The sequence below is a fragment of the Bos javanicus genome, chromosome 10 (assembly GCF_032452875.1).
Source record: "Bos javanicus breed banteng chromosome 10, ARS-OSU_banteng_1.0, whole genome shotgun sequence".
NCBI classification, from domain to species: domain Eukaryota; kingdom Metazoa; phylum Chordata; class Mammalia; order Artiodactyla; family Bovidae; genus Bos; species Bos javanicus.
In genome coordinates, this window is record NC_083877.1 from 100,519,836 (window position 1) to 100,540,506 (window position 20,671).

A 20,671-nucleotide genomic window follows, 5' to 3' on the forward strand; every position below is an offset into this window, starting at 1 on the left:
ACACGTACTTGCATTCACCTGGCAAGACTGGTGCGTTCGCATTTCATAGCAGCCGGAAGAAGTTTATGTGAGTTTTCCGAGGTCAGACAGAAATTAGGCAGCAAGGCAGGGAATGGGCTGGGGGAGACTCATCTGAAGACTCCGGACTTTCATCCTCACACTGTCTTTGATGGGATGGAGGCGGCAGAGGAAGAGGGGCAGGGGAGACGTCCTCTTGTGAACGCAGAACAACTGGGGACAAAAGCCAGGATGCATGGGTCACATGCACTCACACACACTCGCACACAAGCACACACTGCTGACCTACTACACGCACTGCACCGAGGGCTGCCCAGTCCTGGCCACACCTTTCAGTCGTCAAGGGAACCAAACAGGAACACAAACTTGACCTCCTGCAGCTTTCAGGTGGATGCTTCTCGGTTCACAACTGTGACGTGAACATTCCCTGGAGCCGCTTCTAAAACATCCTTCTTCATTGTAAGCCTCTTGGCAATTGCCTTGTAGTATTTCTAAACTTCCATTCACACACAGTTAAACGGGACTTCAAGGGGGCTGACGTTTCCAACTGCACTGTGAGATTCAGCACTTTGATAAAAGCAGGCTTTGCAGTACGATAGGATCCAAGGTCGTATACTCTTTATCATCTAAATGATACAATTTAACAGACAAGGAAAACACTTAAATGCTCCAAAAATTCAACCATAAGGAAACCATAAGTCCTGTTCCCGAATTATCATCTCTTTGTATCCCCTAGTATAAGATTCAGATAACCTCAAGTAAAGTATTCATTCTATTAAGAGGTGGGCCCTCTTTGCATTAATTTTTGAATGACTAATTTCAGGATTTCCCTTTTTCTTCTTCCTCAGTCTTTAAGATATCCTAAAGTCAGCTGTTTATACTAGTCACATGTGGGGACAATGGGGCTTCCCAGAGGGCTTGGTGGTAAGGAATCCACCTGCCAATGCAGGAGACTTGGGTTCAACTCCTGGGTTGGAAAGATCCCCTGGAGAAATGAAAAGTCAACCTAATTCAGTATATTTGCCAGGAAAATCCTGCGGACAGAGGAGCCTGGCAGGCCACAGTCCACGGGGTCGTAGAGAGTCACACATGACTGAGCGTGCGTGGCACGTGGGACAAAGGACGAAACGAAGCTTTTCAACTACTCAAGTGAAAGAAGACAACGCAAACATGCATTTCTATTTTTTGCCTCATTGTTATAAAGTGCTTTTAAGCATTACAACAGGATTCTCTGCAGCCCCAATAGGTAAAACACTACAGATTGTCTAAACATCTGAAGTGGAAATCTGTTTAGAAATATTGATGCCATTTTGAGCCAAAGATGTGTGAGTCCAGGCTTCTGATCCTGGCTTGAGATCAGGATCAGGACAATAAGGAGGACAACTGTTTTGGGACTTATTTTTCTCATCTGCAAAATGGGAGTCATAGTACCAAAGGTGTAAGGCTACATCTACTTCTGCTTTATTGACTATGACAAAGCCTTTGACTGTGTGGATCACAACAAACTGTGGAAAATTCTTAAAGAGATGGGAATACCAGACCACCTGACTTGCCTCTTGAGAAATCTGTATGCAGGTCAGGAAGCAACAGTTAAAACTGGACATGGAACAACAGACTGGTTCCAAATGGAAAAGGAGTACATCAAGGCTGTATATTGTCACCCTGCTTATTTAACTTCTATGCAGAGTACATCATGAAAAATGCTGGGCTGGAAGAAGCACAAGCTGGAATCAAGGTTGCCGGGAGAAATATCAATTACCTCAGATATGCAGAGGACACCACACTTATAGCAGAAAGTGAAGAAGAACTAAAGAGCCTCTTGATGAAAGTGAAAGAGGAGAGTGAAAAAGTTGGCTTAAAGCTCAACATTCAGAAGACTAAGATCATGGCATCTGGTCCCATCACTTCATGGCAAATAGAAGGGGAAACAGTAGAAATAGTGGCAGACTTTATATTCTTGGGCTCCAAAATCACTGCAGATGGTGACTGCAGCCATGAAATTAAAAGATGCTTGCTCCTTGCAAGAAAAGCTAGGACCAACTCAGAGAGCATATTAAAAAGCAGAGACATTACTTTGCCAACAAAGGTCCATATAGTCAAAGTTACGGTTTTTCAGTAGTTATGTATGGATGTGAGAGACGGACCATAAAAAGAGCTAAGACGAAAGAATTGATGCTTTTGAGCTGTGGTTTTGGAGAAGACTCTCGAGAGTCCCTTGGACTGCAAGGAGATCCAACCAGTCAATCCTAAAGGAGATCAGTCCTGGGTGTTCATTGGAAGGACTGAGGCTGAAGCTGAAACGCCAATACTTTGGCCACCTGTTTCTCATTTGACTCATTTGACAAGACCCTGATGCTGGGAAAGATTGAGGGCGGGAGGAGAAGGGGACGACAGAGGATGAATGGTTAGATGGCATCACTGACTCGATGGACATGAGTTTGAGCAAGCTCCAGGAGTTGGTGATGGACAGGGAGGCCTGGCGTGCTGCAGTTCATGGGGTCGCAAAGAGTTAGACACGACTGAGTGGCTGAACTGAACTGAATACAGAATAATGTAAGGAATATATACAGCCAGACATGAAAGGTCACAGGGTCTGATTCTGTCTGGGGGAGGTGTCTGGAACAGGCAGATCCTAGAGACAGAAGGTAGCCCAGCGGTTACGCCCTAAGGGTCGTGGGGCCCTCTGACCATCGGAGCCCACAGGGGGCTCTTCTCTAGACTCCCCCCTCCCACCTCCTCCAGCTTCTCCACACATCAGCCGCTCCAGCCTGCCCCTTCTCTCTGAAGCTCCTTCTCCTCGTTTCAGTGATTGCCTCCAGCTTCCAAGTGGCTTCTTCAATGTCATGGCTGTTTGCTGTCAGCTACATTTCTCTTCCTACCATAATGTTAGGTCTGAAAGATGGAACCTTTTCCCTCTTTTTCATTCGACAACCCCCTGAAAATTCTCATCTATGCCTGTAACTTCCACGATCACTTCTGGATTGACAACTTATAGAACGCCCTCTCCTATCCACCCTCCTTCTACTGAAGTCCCGCCTTGGTTTACACATCCTCCTGAAACAGCAGAACTGGTTCACACATGCGTAACTCACACACACCCATCTGGGAGGGGCCTGGCCCACAGGGAGCTCTGCACGTCAGGTCCCGTGGAGCGCCGGAGTTCCGCCCAGCGGCCCTATTTCTGTCTATGGGGCCAGCCTCAATGCTGGATTTTCACAAACGGGGTTACTAAGGGCAGTGGGATGGAGACTGGCCGAAACTCAAGTCAGATAGGAAAGTACACGCTATGTGACCGAGGCTTCTCAGCGTATGTGCCAGGCTGGCGATGTCAGGAAGCTGGCATGAATCTGGAGTCCCAGGAGACAGTGAGGGTCAGAACTGGCCAGAGGCTTCTCTTAAAATTGCATTTCCTGAGTCAATCAGAGAAAGACAAATACTGTATTACGCATATGTGCAATCTAAAAAATACAAGAAACTAGTGAATGGCAGAAAAAAGCAGCAGACTCAGAACAAACTCGTGTTGACCAGTGGGGAGGGGGAGGCGGCGACGAGGCACAAACTGTCGGATACAAAATAAGCTACAAGGATATATTATACGGCACAGGGAATATAGCCAATATTTTATAATAACTATAAATGGAGCATAACCTTTAAAAATTGTGAATCACTATATGGTGCACTTATAAAATATTGTATAACAACTATGCTTCAATAAAAAAAAGATTGGAGTAGAAATAAAACAGAAATGCACGTCCTTTTAGTAACTTACGAGCATATTCTCAGTGACCACATGGAACGTGAGTGATGAGAAGAGCAGAACACCACCCCGAAACTCCACTTGATAGTAAACAAAAACCGTCACGTGACTTTATTACTGTATTCCAGTTACATAAATATCTTTACAAATAACTCAGTGAGAACAGTAAGAGAAACACGCCAAGAGATAAGGGCTCCTCTGAAAAACCTAAAGGGCTTCTGCAGGCCAGAAGGAGACAGAAGGCTATCAGCACTGCGGGGGAAACGTAGAGAGGTGTTTTTGTTCCCTTTCTGCTATTTCTAATTTTTTTTTTGAAAACGGGTGTGCCTAGGGGCAGGAATCAAGAGAGTTCTGCATTAGGTGAATTCCCTCTTTGCAAAACGGACAAAAGAGTCAGCTTGTGGAGCAGATTAGATGAAAGAGGCCAAAGAGCCCGGGGCTCCAACCAAACGGGAAAGAAATGCAGGGGGAGGGGCAGGAGGAGCGCGAACAAAACCAGGGTCTGGATGCAGAGAAAGACGGATGCGCCTGGAGGAGGAACGTGGCCCTGCACACTCCTGGGGCCACCAGGAAAGAACCGCCAGCAAGGCTGGCGGCAGGATCCGAGGTCCTGCCAAGACGGGCAGTGTGGGAGCCCACTCCTCTGAGGAAATTTGAAACTTTGCACCCTGAATACACAGCCAGGATTAAGGATCAAAAACCTCAAGCATGAAATAGTCAAAGGGTAAAAACTCTCACTATTGGAGTTCCCTGGCAGCCCAGTGGTTCAGAATCACCCTGCAATGCAAGGGACACTGTTTCAATCTGCTCGCCACAGCCCGAGAAAGGCCTTTCAGCACAGGACGCCCAGCACAGCCCAAACAGTCAAGTAAACCTTTAAAAAATAAAGCCAAACTCTCACTATTGGGTATCTGTGAGGTGTCGGGTCGCGTGCTGAGCTGGACGGATGTTTTCATGTTCACACCCTCCTTTAATCTCTGCAGATTCTGGGGAGCACAACCCATAGCCCCATTTTACAGACAATGGAAACTGAGGCCCAAGGGCAAACAGCCAGTTCTTAGAGACAAAGGAATTCAAACCTGGGCTGAGGTGCTGAATCTGTGCTCTTTTTAAGGAAATCTACATTCCTGCTGGGTGTAACACAATCAAACAGAAAAGAATGTAACTCAGATTCATTTTGATATATGGCAAAACCAATACAATACTGTAAAGTTAAATAAAATAAAATTTAAAAAAAAGAAAAGAATGTAACTCAGTCTTTGTAAGCCAGGGAACTCGCCGGGAAGCAGTCCTATTTGAAAGGAATCTAATATAAAGAGGTAAACAACTTGTCTTTCAGATCCATGTAGAAATCCATCTGGAATATCCCGTTTTTTGCCCTGTTCTGAGAATCACTGTGTGTGTGCTTAGTCGCTCAGTCGTGTCTGACTTTTGCGACCCCGTGGACTGTAGCCTGCCAGGCTCCTCTGTTCATGGAACTCTCCAGGCAAGAATACTGGAGTAGGTTGTCATTCCCTTCTCCAGGGGATCTTCCCAACCCAGAGACTGAACCCAGGTCTCCCGCACTGCAGGGGGATTCTTTACCGTCTGAGCCACCCTCAGTGGACAAGGGAAGTTACAGCAGAGAAGATGAACAGCACAGGACACCACACTTGGGACGTCAGCCCCCTTTTCCTAAGATTCACAGTTCTGTAAAATGTTATAATAACTAAACTCTGGGAATTCAGCATGTTCTCAATGCTTTACTAGGACTTCCCTGGTGGCTCAGCTGGTAAAGAATCCGCCTGCAACATGGAAGACCAGGGTTCGATCCCTGGGTTGGGAAGATCCCCTGGAGAAGGGAAAGGCTACCCACCCCAGTCTTCTGGCCTGGAGAATCCCATGGGCTATATAGTCTTTGGGGTCATAAAGAGTCGGACATGACTGAACGACTTTCACTTCACTTCAATGCTTTACTGATACGAATTCATCATTGAGTCCCACAAGGACCCTACGAGACAAGCATGTCTATTATTATCCCCACAGAGAGGGTGAGCCCAATGTCCAAGAAGCCAAGACAGTTCATTTCCACGTTGTCCAAACCTGTACTACGATGCCTCCCACAGGGCTTCCCAGATGGCGGTAGTGGTAAAGAATCTGCCTGCCAAAGCAGGAGATGCAAAAAACTCCGATTTGATCCCTGGATTGGGAAGATCCTCTGATAGGAAATGGCAACCCACTCCAGTATCCTTGCCTGGGAAATCCCATGGACAGAGGAGGCTGGCGGGCTACGGTCCACGGGGACACAGAGAGTGGGACGTGACTGAGCCACTGAGCACGCTACTATCTGAGACCTTTGAGAAAGGCCTCGTTCGAGGATCAGGATGTAGCCAGCAGCCACGGACCTGTCTCCTCTCCTCAGACCATCTGCTGAAGGGAAACACTCCTTCCACTGGGCTGAGCCTCAACACCATTTCGACCCACATTGGGGACCTTGCTAGGACGGACCAGCGCGGTCATCTACGGGAAACCCCTGCCATTTCTGAGGTCCACTCTTTGATTCGCAGGCAAGAACATGAAACCCTAGGCATGCCATGAGGTCTGTCGGGTCACAGCGGTTATTACCAAGCAGCAGAGCTGGGACCCCAAGCAGGTCGGTCACTGGTAAGGCACGGCTCCATCCACTAGAACTCGTTTCTGAGGCACTGAGTACTTGCTGTGGAGTCTGTCACAGCAGCAAATACCCCAAAGAGAGGCACTACACCGCACACATTTCAGCTGGAAAAACCCGCCGAGGAGCTCTGGAACAGAGTAAGCGGTCAGTGTCGTGGAGCAGACACACAGTAGGACTCCCCGCAGAGTGAGTCCGTGAAGCCCCTGGGAACCTGGCGTCTGAAGCAAGTCACCTCCGGGCACAGCCGACTCCCCGCAGGGTTCCCAGCTCCTTGCGCGCCCGGCGGAAGGAGCGGCGGCCTCTCCGCCGTCTGCTCCCGGCCTGTGGCGGCTCTGTCCTGCTCTGCGCGAGGGAAACGCCTGGAAGGTCTTCTTCCCATTTCACTAGTGCAGCTGGGGGGCTGTCAGAAGCGAATGGAGAGAAGCATCTGCCTGCGCGTTAGGGGGTTTATTCGAATTCCACTCCTGCGTTCTGCGGGAGCAGCGCTAGTAACAGCGGCCCCACCCAGGAGGGCCGAGGGCCCGGTGGCCAGGTGCAGGTCTGCCTGGCGAGGGGGCGCATCGGGGTTTGAAGGGCTTTTCGAGAAGAGCGGGGAGGCAGGGTCTGCCCCCAGGACCGCCAGTGGTGCAGGGCGGGCTTCCCCAGGGGACTCCAGCCCCATCCCCGCCCCACACACAGAGACAGAGAGCAAAGGTGAGGCCGGGCCCACGTGGTCAGCGGTTAGAGCTGCGGAGGCAGCAGCTTCTCTCCGAACAAAACCCCGTGTGGAGCTCGGGGGCCTGCAGAGCCCACGAAGGCCCCAGGCAGGCGGACGTGGAGGATCCGAGGCCCGGCGGGAACAGGAGCAGGGATGACCCGCACGGTGGAGGGAGCGCCTGCCCGGGAGCAGAGGAGGGTCAGACCAGGGCTGAGGACCGCCTCTGACTAGGGGTCGCTGGCCCACTAAAATAATTCAACCACGGCTGACGTTTAAATGAAGGAACCTAATTTTCAGTCTGAACGATTGAATGGAATACGTGTGTATATGTGTGCAGGGGGACAAGGGTTGGGGCTCGGGAGTTCCAAAAGGGGGAAAAAACACACAGACACACACATAAAATACCGTTTTCATTAAGAAAATAAGATGTTATTACTAATACCTAAGAAATTTTAATTTACCTAAGAAAATTTAATACTATGGCCACCTGATGCAAAGAGCTGACATTTCTTGAAAAGACCCGGATCTTGGGAAAGATTGAAGGTGGGAGGAGAAGGGGACGACAGATGAGATGGCTGGATGGCATCACTGACTCAGTGGAGATGAGTTTGAGTAAACTCTGGGAGTTGGTGATGGACAGGGAGGCCTGGTGTGCTGCAGTCCATGGGGTCGCAAAGAGTCAGACACGACTGAGCCACTGAACTGAACTGAAGAAATTTTAAAACATATTTCACAAGGACACCCTATTCCATACTCTGTAATAAGTTATAGGGGAAGAGAGTCTAAAAAGGAATAGATATATGTATATCTGGGCTTCCCAGATGGCGCTAGAGGTAAAGAACCTGCCTGCCAATGCAGGAGGCACTGGAGACTCAGGTTTGATCCCTGGATAAGGAAGATCGCCTGAAGGAAGGCATGGCAACCCACTCCACTCTTCCTGCCTGGAGAATCCCATGCACAGAGGAGCCTGGTGGGCCACAGTCCATGGGGTCACAGAGAGTCAGACATATGTGTATGTATAACTGAAGCCTTGCTGTATGCCTGAAACTAACACAACACTGTAAATCAATCATACTCCAACCAAAAGGCTTTTTTTAAAGATAGTTTAAAAAACGTATTTCACACCCAGAGATCATCACAGAGACACGCAGAGACAGGCAGAGGGGACAGCCGGGGACACCTGTCAGCTGGCCACTCCTGAGGGCTCGGAACGAGCCACGCTCATCTGTTGGGCTCCATCCTGGGTCCCCTTTAAACAAAGGGCTGGTCCCTTCTGGCGCTCAGCTAGGTGTCTATTGTACAAGATCTGAAGTGCTCTCTACCCGCCGAGACTGTGAATGTCCTAAAATTGTCTCTTGCAGCCTAAATGGCATTTAAAATAAATACTGTGAATTGATGAAATGACCAATTATGTTAAGTACCCGTGCCTGGTGTAATCCAAACCAAATCTTAGCCCATTATCCTCAAAACCGTGAGATGAATCAGCAGGCCCTCTTGCCAGTGACCCTGCAAGAACCAGATCCCAGAGGCCGCACTGGCAGCACCTCCAGCGCTTCCAGTTGATTCCTGCAATCAGTTTTACGCTGGAAAAAAATAACTGTGCTGCGTCCCTGCTCAACAGCTCAGAAACCAAGTGGCCACCAGACAATGCACGCCAGCTCCTACTGCGACCACTAGGCTACCGGGTTCCACTGGGCTCAGGCTTGTCCTTCCATTACTTCCTCTTTGGAAGCTTTTCTCCTAAGACACACCCTGGAGTGCCTGAGGCATGACTGCAAAGTGCCCACAAGGCCCTGTTTCCACGCTGGGAGCCCCACAGCACTCTCAGCCTGTCCTCTCGTGCCCGCGGGCTCCGGTGGTTCCCCCTCCGGGCGCTGCGCCACTCTGGGCACCACCCCCCTCTAACCCTTTCTCCAAGGCCTTGAGCAAGTGTCAGCTCTCCCAGGAAGTGGCGGCCCCATGTGCCCTCCCTCCTGACAAAACCAAGGCTCAGCCCTTGAAGTAACTGACCTATCTGCTCCTTCTGCAGCTTCTAGATTCCTCCAGTCTCAGCCCCTAGGGCCAGGCCACAGAGCAGGTCCTCCCCGGCCCGGGGCAGCCTGGTTCCGCTGGTTCTGCCTGTCATCAGGGCCGACGGTCACAGCTGGGCTTTGCTGGCCAGCCACTGGGTCCGTGTGTGACCAAGCCTCACCTTCTACTCTGCTCCTAGAACTCAGCTCTTTAAGGCATCTTCTTGGCCTGCTGTCCCTATGCCTGTGACTGATCCTAGTAACAGAGTTCTCTCCCAGCCTGATTATCCAGGAAAACATCTTCCTGCTTCCCACAGACACTAAAAGAAGAAAGTGGACATATACGGAAAATATCAAGTACAAAGACGAGAAAGCGGCATAAATCGGCTACGCTTTCTTCTACTTGATCCTAAGCTAAACCTTCTGCTGGCATGACTGGGCAGCTCCCTTCTTTCTCTGCCCCTGTCTTTACTGTGAAACTTTTGTTCGTGAACATCAGCAACTTCTTAATGAGCACTGTCCACCAAAGAAACCCTGACATACGACGAATATCTACAAAACAGGAGCAGGCTCACAGACCTAGCGGGCAGACTTATGGTGGTCAAGAGGGAGGGGAGAGGCTGGGGAGGGAGGGACCTGGAGTCTGGGACGGGCAGGTGCGAACTGTGACATCAGGATGGATCAACAGCCAGGTCCTACTGTAGAGCAAGGGACTCCACTCAATATCCTGTGAGCAACCACAATGGAAAAGAATATGAAAAACGTGTATATATAGATTCAGAACCAAATCAATTTGTTGTACAACAGAAACTAATACAACATTGTAAATCCTTAATAAATACCTTAATAAAATAAAAAGGTATTAATTTAGAAGAATACACATAGTTTTAAAAATCTTACCATGATGTACGTGTCTCGCAAACTCTTTATACAGATACAGCAAGTGAAGAAACAGGAAACACCATTAATAAATCTCCACCCACTCCCAAATTCTCACCATGATCCTGATTTCCACATGTACAAAAAAAATTAATAGGACGTACTGAATTGGATGTGGATTCAACGAGCATCTGAAATCTGTAATAATTCAATTCTCAATGCCTAAGAGTAATTAGGAATGTTTAACCCTCTAAAGAACAGAAACGATGTCTACCACCCAATGAGACAGAATCTCACGATGAAATCGCTCAACTTCAGAAACCATACCAATTTTTCCCTCATGCATGTGCCCCGTAGAAATAACCAAACACTAACATGCTTAGAGCAAATCTTCCCTAATGTGGAACTTAATGAATAAAAACCCTGTAGGAAAATGCTCTCAGTAAATAAAATCACTTTTGTGAAAACAATCCAACCATGAATGACATTCATATCATTGCTACAGGTCTAGAGGAAAAATAAAGATGCGTACAACTTTGAAATCCACTCGAGAAAACCCAAAGGCTCATCATTTACACTTTCTGAAGGCAGCGTTGAGTATATATTTTTTAAATTATGTCAATATTTGAAAGTGGAGGCATTTTCCAATTTTTTTCTTAAATAGGATATCTATAACGGTTATTAAAATCAGAATTAACCAGACCTGCCTGCCTAAATTTCACTGGGATCAAGCAAAGACACAAAGAAGTCTTAAGTCCCCAGTTTCGCAGGCTATATTAAAAAAGCGTGCAATTGTATGGCCTTGAGAACAACTTCACAAAGGTGACGGCATCTCTCACACCTGCCTGAGCCACTCTGGAAACCTGAAGTTAAATACCTCTTTCCTTAGCTGCATTTCAGTCTGCTCTCCCCCACATGGCTGACCCTCGGCGTGTACTTTTAAGAAAAAGAGGCTTAGCAGCTCTCAACCAACCAAGGTTCACTGAAACTCCTCAACCTAGAGCCCAGGACAGGTCCGAAGCTCTTGGCACCAGCAACCCACTTGCTTCGGGTCAGTGGTGCCCCTGTGAGGCCCAGCCAGTCAAGAGAGGCTAGCGGCAAGGCCAAGTCAAGACCCTTGGGGGCAGCCAACTCCAGCCGGTCTGCAGGGCAGGCATTCTGAATGGTCATCTCCCCAAACACTTTCTCAAAGTAGACAGCAGGCATCTTGCTATCTTTAGCCACATAGTCTTCTTTGACTGTGGCCATTTCTAAAGACGCTTGACAGCAAAATTAGAGATGAAAGGCAGTTTGAATTCCTTGAGCGCACGGGATAGGAAGTTGTCAGGCAGCTGAGGACAGAATGGACAGCAGGGAGAACACCCCGCTGGGCCCCCCGCAACTGACGCCTGCAGGGACACGAGGTACGGGTGTGACCTCTGAACCTCTGAACCCGCCACAGTTACCCTCTGGGCACCCATGGATGTTGGACAGCAAGCAAGAAGTGCATCTGCACGAGGCCCGAGCGCCCAAACACCCACAGCATTCCTCGGAGCCCAAGCACGGGCAATCCGTAACGGGGTTTGACTGCGGTTTTCTCAACCCATCTCTGTCACCATGACATCATTATGCGTAATTCCAATTTCACCAAAGCAAGCCAAGCGCTTCTCGAATCTGACCAGTGACGACAGACCAAAGAAACCGTCTCATCTCAGAACAACGAGTCACAGCAACCAGGAGACAAGGGGAGGACAGAAGAAAGAGACGTGGAGACACAGGGCCACCCCACAGGAGTCACCCAGGCAGGGGGCAGGAGTCCCCCTCTGCGAGGAGGGTGGGGGCGCGGGGGCGGGGGCGTGCAGAGACCTACCTTGCAGGAGGGCTCCGTTCCTCTTGAAAAAGGTGCTGCCTGGCCAGAGGGGTGGACCTGATGTGCTGAAACGGAAGAGAAAGCAGCGTGAGCAAGAGCCGTCCACACTCGCTCGGGGGATGGCCTACAAACACGTCCAGGTGGCTTCCAAACACCGTCCCAGCTCTGCAGTATCCACGCCCTCCGAAAACGCAGCTTTGGAGAGCGTTAGGCTCCTTGAATGATGAGTGGGCTTCATCTTCCAAAGCGCAGAACCCGTCTGTGTGGGTATTCTGATCACCGTCTCAACCCTCCTCTTTCTCTCGGGCACGGAAACCATTTGCAAGCAAACAGAAGGGCAACCTCAGTTCAACGCCAAAGCTCACAACTTTCGCTAAACTGCTCCTCACTTTATGACTTCATGAGGTCAAGAACTCCCATCCATGTCTTCTGAGGGCAGCAGGTTTTCCACCACTTCCGGTGCCAATGGCCCAGTGCAAAGGCACGTTTCCCTTCTGGCGTTTCTGCTACCACCCTTAACACACAGATCTGACCTCCAGCGCCTCCCTCTCCCCTCCCGTTTTCAATTTCTTGGCTTACAATGTTGCACTCCGTATCCTATAAAACATTTTGCAGCTATGTTACCACTCACAGTTCTGTAACAGGAGAGGCAAGAAAAGTGGAAAGATCAATGCATCACAAAGACACTTTATTACATTTATAGACCAGCATTTTCACTGTTTTAAGACACCCAGTGAAAAACTTTATAACCTAGCCAGTCTTAGGAAAATATCCTTGGAGTGGAAGGGAGGTGATTCTAAATCAAGGATTGGTTGAGATTAATGTTAGTGAGCACTTAGTCAAAACTGTTACTACAGCCAGCCCCAGAGGTGGCATAAATTACTTTCTCCAAAATAGAATGTGGCAAATGATCCTGGTTAAGGCATTATCAATCACCTTCAACATTAAAAAAAATAAAAAAGCGAGTCTGAATACATGTCTGAAGTTTGGCGAACATGAACACACGCACACACACACACACACACACACACACACACACACACACACACACACATATACAGAACAAAAGTCTGAAGGACTCGACAGTGAATGCTTCTAGAGTCAATCAGGGTCTCCAATAATGCAACTTGTTAACAAGGAGGAGAGATGTCAGGGACACACCCTGCTGACCAAGACTTCACTCCCGGGGATGCAAACGGCACAGCAGGTATGGGGACTTGTGAGGAGCAGAGAAGGGAGAGGGACAGTGCTGCCGCACACAAACGCGTCAGAATAACGTCAGACGCGTCGCAAGACGCACGGCGTGAGCCCTGACGTAAATGATGGAGCTTCTGTTTGACTCTGGCTCGGGTCCACCCCGCCCAGGGCAAGCGAGGCTGCTGCGTCCCCGCGGTGGCGCTGGCAGCGGTGGCCCCCCGCGTGCCCGGAGCCGCGCACAACAGAGGACCTGCCCGGGTCTCAGAGCCGCTGGGTGCCAGCAGCCAGCAGAGCGCTCTTCTCTCGGACTCCCGTCCGCTTCCAATCTGAGGCTGTTCAAAGTCCCATGAAGAGTGAAGTGCATGAAAATGCTTAAGAGTATCATTTCACAACCCCAGCCGGCTCCTGAGGCTTTCCCACCTTATTTTTATAAGAAAGCAGGAAACAGCCACCTGGCTGTTGCCAACACTGCATCACCTGATGTCTAAAGGGAATTAAAAACAGAGGACCTCGTTACAGAAGAGCTGCTGCTTCTGGAGAATTCAAGAACAGGCTACTATTGCAGAAGCCTCAATATTCGGCTTGCTTCCCTCCAAGTCTCCTCTTCATCCTGACCCTGATTTGGCTGAAAACGGAGTGGACAGCCGGGGTGGAGTGAACGTGGGGAAGAGAGGACGCTGGGTAAACCCAGTGCTGTAGATGCGGAACGTTCTCTGTAGGACGGAAATCCACTCAGAGACGTCTACAGCGGCCCGCTAACGCAGCTACACCCCGGCCACGGCGGGGACTGCCGTGCTGACGCACAGGGAGCCGGGCCGCCCCCTGCCCGCCCTGACGTGGCCCCTGCCGAGACGCGCATTCACCTGTGGTCTCTGTCCCTCAGGTGACCCGTTCTCTGCTATGCTCACTGCGAAGCTTTTGGGCTTACTGGCCTTATATCTCATACTCTTCTTTGGGATGGCTGCTCCCAAATGACATCTTCTAACTGTGTTGGAGAAGACTCTTGAGAGTCCCTAGGACAGCAAGGAGATCCAACCAGTCCATTCTAAAGGAGATCGGCCTTAAACATTCATTGGAAGGAGTGACTCTGAAGCTGAAGCTCCAATAAGCTCCAATAAGCAAGCTAGTCACCTATGGAGAAAAGCCTATTCATTGGAAAAGCCCCTGAGGCAGGGGAAGACTGAAGGCAAAAGGAGAAGGCAGAGGAAGAGATATCAGATGGTGTTACAGACTCAGTGGACGTGTGTGTGTCGGTGTGTGTGTTTGTGTCGGTGTGTGTGTCGGGGTGTGTGTGTGTGTGTGTGTGTGTCGGGGGGTGTGTGTGTCAGTGTGTGTGTGTCGGGGTGTGTGTGTGTCGGGGTGTGTGTGTGTGTCAGTGTGTGTGTGTGTGTGTCGGGGTGTGTGTGTGTGTCGGGGTGTGTGTGTGTCGGTGTGTGTGTGTGTGTCAGTGTGTGTGTGTGTGAGTCACTCAGTTCCATCCGGCACTGCCATGGACTGCAGGGGGCTCTCGCAGTGCTGGATGTAACCCAGCGACTCACACATGCCTCTGTCCACTGAGTCTGTGATGGCACAGGCCTTCGGTGCGGGCCTGTGGACTGCAGCCTGCCGTGAGTCTGAGCAAACTCTGGGCGACAGTGAAGGACAGGGGAGCCTGGCCCGATGCCGTCCACGGTCACAAAGAGTCAGACACAACACTGTGACTCACCAACAACTCAAGCCACCCCGGAAACCACTCACTCACACGGCAAATCAAGGGGTGGGGAGTGGGGCGGTGTTTGCGGAGGTAGATGGAGGACTCTCCTTACTCAGTGACCTAAGTGCCAGTCATCTGTGTTACCAGCGGTCACCGCCCTGGGCAGGGGCCACAGGAGCTCCTTAAGTGGGTCCTCAAATACACAGAAGAACTGTATCAAAAAGATCTTCATGACCCAGATAATCATGATGGTGTGATCACTGACATAGAGCCAGACATCCTGGAATGTGAAGTCAAGTGGGCCTTAGAAGGCATCACTACGAACAAAGCTAGTGGAGGTGATGGAATTCCAGTTGAGCTGTTTCAACTCCTGAAAGATGATGCTGTGAAAGTGCTACACTCAATATGCCAGCAAATTTGGAAAACTCAGCAGTGGCCACAGGACTGGGAAAGGTCAGTTTTCATTCCAATCCCAAAGAAAGGCAATGCCAAAGAATGCTCCATCTACCACACAATTGCACTCATCTCACACGTTAGTAAAGTAATGCTCAAAATTCTCCAAGCCAGGTTTCACCAATACGTGAACCGTGAACTTCCTGATGTTCAAGCTGGTTTTAGAAAAGACAGACGAACCAGAGATCAAATTGCCAACATGTGCTGGATCATGGAAAAAGCAAGAGAGTTCCAGAAAAACATCTATTTCTGCTTTATTGACTATGCCAAAGCCTTTGACTGTGTGGATCACAATAAACTGTGGAAAATTCTGAAAGAGATGGGAATACCAGACCACCTGACCTGCCTCTTGAGAAATCTGTTATCAGGTCAGGAAGCAACAGTTAGAACTGGACATGGAACAACAGACTGGTTCCAAATAGGAAAAGGAGTACGTCAAGGCTGTATATTGTCACCCTGCTTATTTAACTTCTATGCAGAGTACATCATGAGAAACGCTGGGCTGGAAGAAGCACAAGCTGGAATCAAGATTTCCGGGAGAAATATCAATAACCTCAGATATGCAGATGACACCACCCTTATGGCAGAAAGTGAAGAGGAACTAAAGAGCCTCTTGATGAAAGTGAAAGAGGAGAGAGAAAAGTTGGCTTAAAGCTCAACATTCAGAAAATGAAGATCATGGCATCCGGTCCCACCACTTCATGGGAAATAGATGGGGAAACAGTGGAAACAGTGTCAGACTTTATTTTGGGGGGCTCCAAAATCACTGCAGATGGTGACTGCAGCCATGAAATTAAAAGATGCTTACTCCTTGGAAGGAAAGTTATGACCAACCTAGATAGCATATTCAAAAGCAGAGACATTACTTTGCCAACAAAGGTCCGTCTAGTCAAGGCTATGGTTTTTCCTGTGGTCATGTATGGATGTGAAAGTTGGACTATGAAGAAGGCTGAGCACCGAAGAATTGATGCTTTTGAACTGCGGTGGTGGAGAAGACTCTTGAGAATCCCTTGAACTGCAAGGAGATTCAACCAGTCCATTCTGAAGGAGATCAGCCCTGAGTGTTCTTTGGAAGGAATGATGCTAAAGCTGAAACTCCAGTACTTTGGCCACCTCATGCGAAGAGTTGACTCATTGGAAAAGATTCTGATGCTGGGAGGGCTTGAGGGCAGGAGGAGAAGGGGATGACAGAGGATGAGATGGCTGGATGGCATCACTGACTCGATGGACGTGAGTCTGAGTGAACTCTGGGAACTGATGATGGACAGGGAGGCCTGGCATGCTGCGATTCATGGGGTGGCAGAGAGTCAGACATGACTGAGCGACTGAACTGAACTGAACATCCCCCCGCAGTGGTGCTCACATTCCCAAATTACAGCGGTCATCGACGCATCCAGTGGGATCCTCCCACCTGGGAGTGAGCAGGGCAGGGCCTGCCTCCCATGCTGTAGGTATGGAGGAGGAGGGACATGTCCAGCTCATCAGGGCAGGTCAGCCCCAATGCGCCACAGAGACACCGGCAACAGCCTCGACTTCGTTTCTCATCGTCCGGCTTCTCTTGCAGGCTTCTGGCGCTCAGCCCTGAGCTGTTCTCCTCCATGCAAGAAGGCTGTAGATGGTGTTTCCCTAGGACTCTCTCCGAGGAAAAACCCCAGGGTAGAAAAAGCAATCAGCTCTCCATACATGACAGACAGACCCGTGGGCTCAGACCAGAAGAAATGACCCAACGCTGGCACCACAAACGTCCTATTTCAGTGGCACTCTAACACAATCCCACGACCTTCAGCCATGAAGAGCCAAACCCACATGTGGCAAAGGAAGTCGACCGATGGGTTAAGAGGGCCCGGCTTGCCAGAAAAGGCAGCCTGTGAACTGACATCTGAGAACACGGGCCCAGCTGACCATGAAGACCAGGGCTGGGCCAGCAAGTCCCAAGGGACACGCCCTACGGTCCAGGCAGCACAGCCAGAATCTGCCGGAGAAGCACTGCCCCAGGGCTCATGCTCGCTGCTAGGTTCTGGCAACTCTCAGAGGGACACTGAAGTCAGAAGGCTGCCCGGCCCCAAGGTGGCCCTTGGTATGATGGCGTCATCGGTCATGTGACACCCATGGGCTTTCATCACGGGCAGGACTGGCTGAATAGTAAGACCCTGGGAGGTTCTGGCGAGAACCATACCCATATTCGCCAGCCTGGACGTTCTGTGAGCCTAAGAAAATTCAGGAAAACACTGTGTATTCTAAGTACAGTCTAAGGGCAGGAGGAGAAGAGGGCAACAGAGGATGAGATGGTTGGATGGCATCATCAACTCAACAAACATGAGTCTGAGCAAACTCCCGGAATTAGTGAAGGATAGGGAAGCCCAGTGTGCTCAGTCCACGGCGTCACAGAGTCAGACACGACCGAACAACTGAACAACAAGAACAAGTTTTTATAAAGTCTTTGTTTTTCCCTAAGAACCCGGCTGCAGAATGAGAGCTGGTAGATCTAGAAAACAGGACACAACATGATGAACCCGGAGCACATCGTGCTGAGTGAGACACGCCAGTCATCAAGGACAAAGACCGTATGTGACCGCAGCAGTGGAGCTCACAGACAAGACAGAACGGGAGTTCCTGGAGGCTGGGGAGGCTGGGGAGGCGGAGGGGGCAGGGAGCAGGAATAGCGACTGGGTTACTGGGTGCAGAGTTTCATTTTCGTGAGGTGAGAAGAGTTCTGTAGGTTGGTTCCCCACTGCTGTGAACGTACGTAACACTACTCAACAGTCCATTTGAATGGTTAGGATGGTACGTGTGATGGTATGTTTATTTTACACCATAACAAAAAGTTTTAACATAAAGTGAGAGAGAGACACAGAGAGGGAAAGGATGAATACAAGAAGGACTCCGGAAGAAGAGTTCTGGGCAGTGAAAGATGACCTTATACGTGGTCTCTCTGAAGGTCCCTGAAGTTAACATCTCTGCCAGACCGGCCCAGAGCACATGAAAAAGCAGAAAGCCCAAACCGACCAGGCAGGGGAAAGGGAGGTGGTGACACCGGCCTGTCCCAACCCGGCCCCTCCCGAGGCTGGAGCTGGCCTGCCAGGCTTCAGGCAGCAGAGCCGGTCTCGGCCAAATTCTCAGCACCGAGAAGCATGAAGGCAATTCTGCTGGAGGCCTGACGTCTGTCACCAGACCGTGTCTCCCTGGGAACAAAACAGTCAAGGCAAGCTGTAACTAAGGGAGAATTCCTGAAGGAAAAAAAAAAAAAAACCTTGGAATTCTACTGTTAATTCTAAGTGTGAAGTGATCACAGGATGTCACAGGAAAACAAGCATGACCTGCAGCACATGCTAACTCAGATCTGTTGGCAGAAGGATGCCAGTCCTGGAGTTTGGAATGCAGGAATCAGGGAGACTTGGGTGAGATGGTCTTAGGTTTCAGAAAACATCCATCATAATTTGAGACGCGTCAACTTCCAACCCCTGTTGGAAGTTCAGAACTCGCAGAGGGGCTCTTGACACTTCTGCAACCTTGCAGATAAAGCAGAGCGTGCTGGCATGCAAAGGGGTCTCAGCAGCCACCCGGTTCCAGCCGAGGTCTGCTGGCAGCGGCACAAGATCTGGACTCCAGGAACCTGACTGCTGAAAACACAAGGCAGAAAGTCTTTGCATCTGTCCGCATCTCAACTCCACGCCTATAAACTGGGGACAGTAACAGTGCAGCGTTAGAGAATGAAACAGACGACACACGTACAGAGGATGCTCTGAGCACTGCAGCAATCTCAGCGGTCATCTCGATTACAAAGGTACTGCAGTTCAGAGAAGCGCGGTGACGTGCCCGGCGCCCTGCTTCCTCCTACATCCCGGGGACTCTCCCAGGCTGGCTCTCACCTTCGTTTTTATGACGGAAGAACTAACCACACCTTCACCTTCCTCTTCCCCTTAAGCATGCTTTGAGAACATCCCATTTGCAAATGTTCCTCCACCCAAAGTAGCAATGAACGGTGTCTAAAAATCAATAGGCTGGGAGAGGCTGCTCCATAGATGCCAGCTTCTCTAAAGAAAGCTGTAGCCCGCCAGGCTCCTCCGTACATGGGACTCTCCAGGCAAGAATCCTGGAGTGGGTTGTCATGCCCTCCTCTGGGGGTCTTCGGGACCCAGAGATTGCACACACGTCTCTTACATCTCCGGCATTGGCGGATGGATTTTTTCCCACCACTGTCACCTGGGAAGCCCCTGACAATCACTGGGAAGGCATTAGCAACGTGATCAAACCATCACCAGCAAGGATCACAGAAGCCACAACAGAGAGCGTGGCAAGATTGCGCTGAGGGAAAAACTCGGGTCTTAGTGAGACATGAAATCCCTCTGTCACCTTGTGCTAAGTCGCGCCCTTAGCCAAATGTTAAAACTTGGAGACTCATCCAGCCTCCAACTGGATCCACCTGCAAACCATCCCTGTATGCCCACCACAGCCAAGGCCCTGGATACACCAGGGGCAGAGGGCCTGTGAGCGTCAGACAGAGGCGGCTGCTCTGGACTAGGACCTACTGTATAATGTTAAACACATCAATAACGTTTCACAGAATACGCTAAGAAGTTAAGGGCTGCCCTCCTCAAATGCGTTTGAGAGGTGATGCTGACCTGAGCCAGGGTTTCGTGACCTCAGCGCTGCTGACCTTTGCGGCCGGATGCTCTCTGTGGTGGGGGCTGCCCTGTGGGTCCTGCGGTGTTCGGCAGCCTCCCTGCCTCCACCCGCTGGATACCAGCACCGATTCTCCTCAGCTATAACAAATGAAAAGTGTCTCGGGGCTTCCCTGGTGGTCCAGTGGTTAAGGGCTCATCCTGCAACGTGGGGGACGTGGGTGCAATCCCTGCTCAGGGAGCTAAGATTCCACATGCCACAGAGCAACTGAGTCTGTGCACCACAGAGAGTCCACGCGCGCGACAAAGGAGCCCACACGACGCGGTGACGATCCAGAGGGGCCCAGCTAAGGCCCGGCACAGCCAAATAAATAAATGAACGGATGAGACTCACTGCAGGGGACGCAGGTTCAATCCCTGGTCAGGAAACTAAGATCTCACATGCCATGCAGTGCAGCCAAAAAATTAAAAATTATAATAATAAAATTAAAAATAAAAATGCCTCCAGACACTAAGAGAGCTAGTTCTTAGGTAGGTTGATAAGGAGTCCAGGCCCTCGAGGACGAGGAGGAGGAGAGGGGAGGGGGAGGAAGGAGGAGGGGGAGGGGGGAGAGAAGGGACTTTTTTTTCTATATTCCTCCTTCCTAGTCACTAAGACCTCTTTTCTTAAGCCCTGAACTGTTATGGCAACAATCTATTTCACCTAAGACTACCTTTCTTTAAGCCAGGAGCTAATGATTACACAACAAACAGCACATCTTGCCGGAGGCTATGTTTTCCCTTAAGCGCTGCGCTAATAATTATATAACAACAATGTATCTTGCTCGAGGACTTGTTTCTCCTT

The 20,671-nt window shown here is 50.0% G+C and overlaps 1 protein-coding gene across 9 annotated transcripts in view; it reads right to left on the reverse strand.

Moving 5' to 3' along the window:
• The window catches only part of FOXN3 (forkhead box N3), a 437,687-nt gene that overhangs the window by 112,467 nt on the left and 304,549 nt on the right, over nucleotides 1–20,671 (reverse strand). For all 9 annotated transcript variants that reach the window (XM_061429661.1, XM_061429669.1, XM_061429665.1 and 6 more), the window contains one exon: nucleotides 11,863–11,927. In XM_061429661.1, the coding sequence (XP_061285645.1) occupies nucleotides 11,863–11,927 (65 nt within the window). The remainder of the gene's footprint in view (nucleotides 1–11,862; nucleotides 11,928–20,671) is intronic.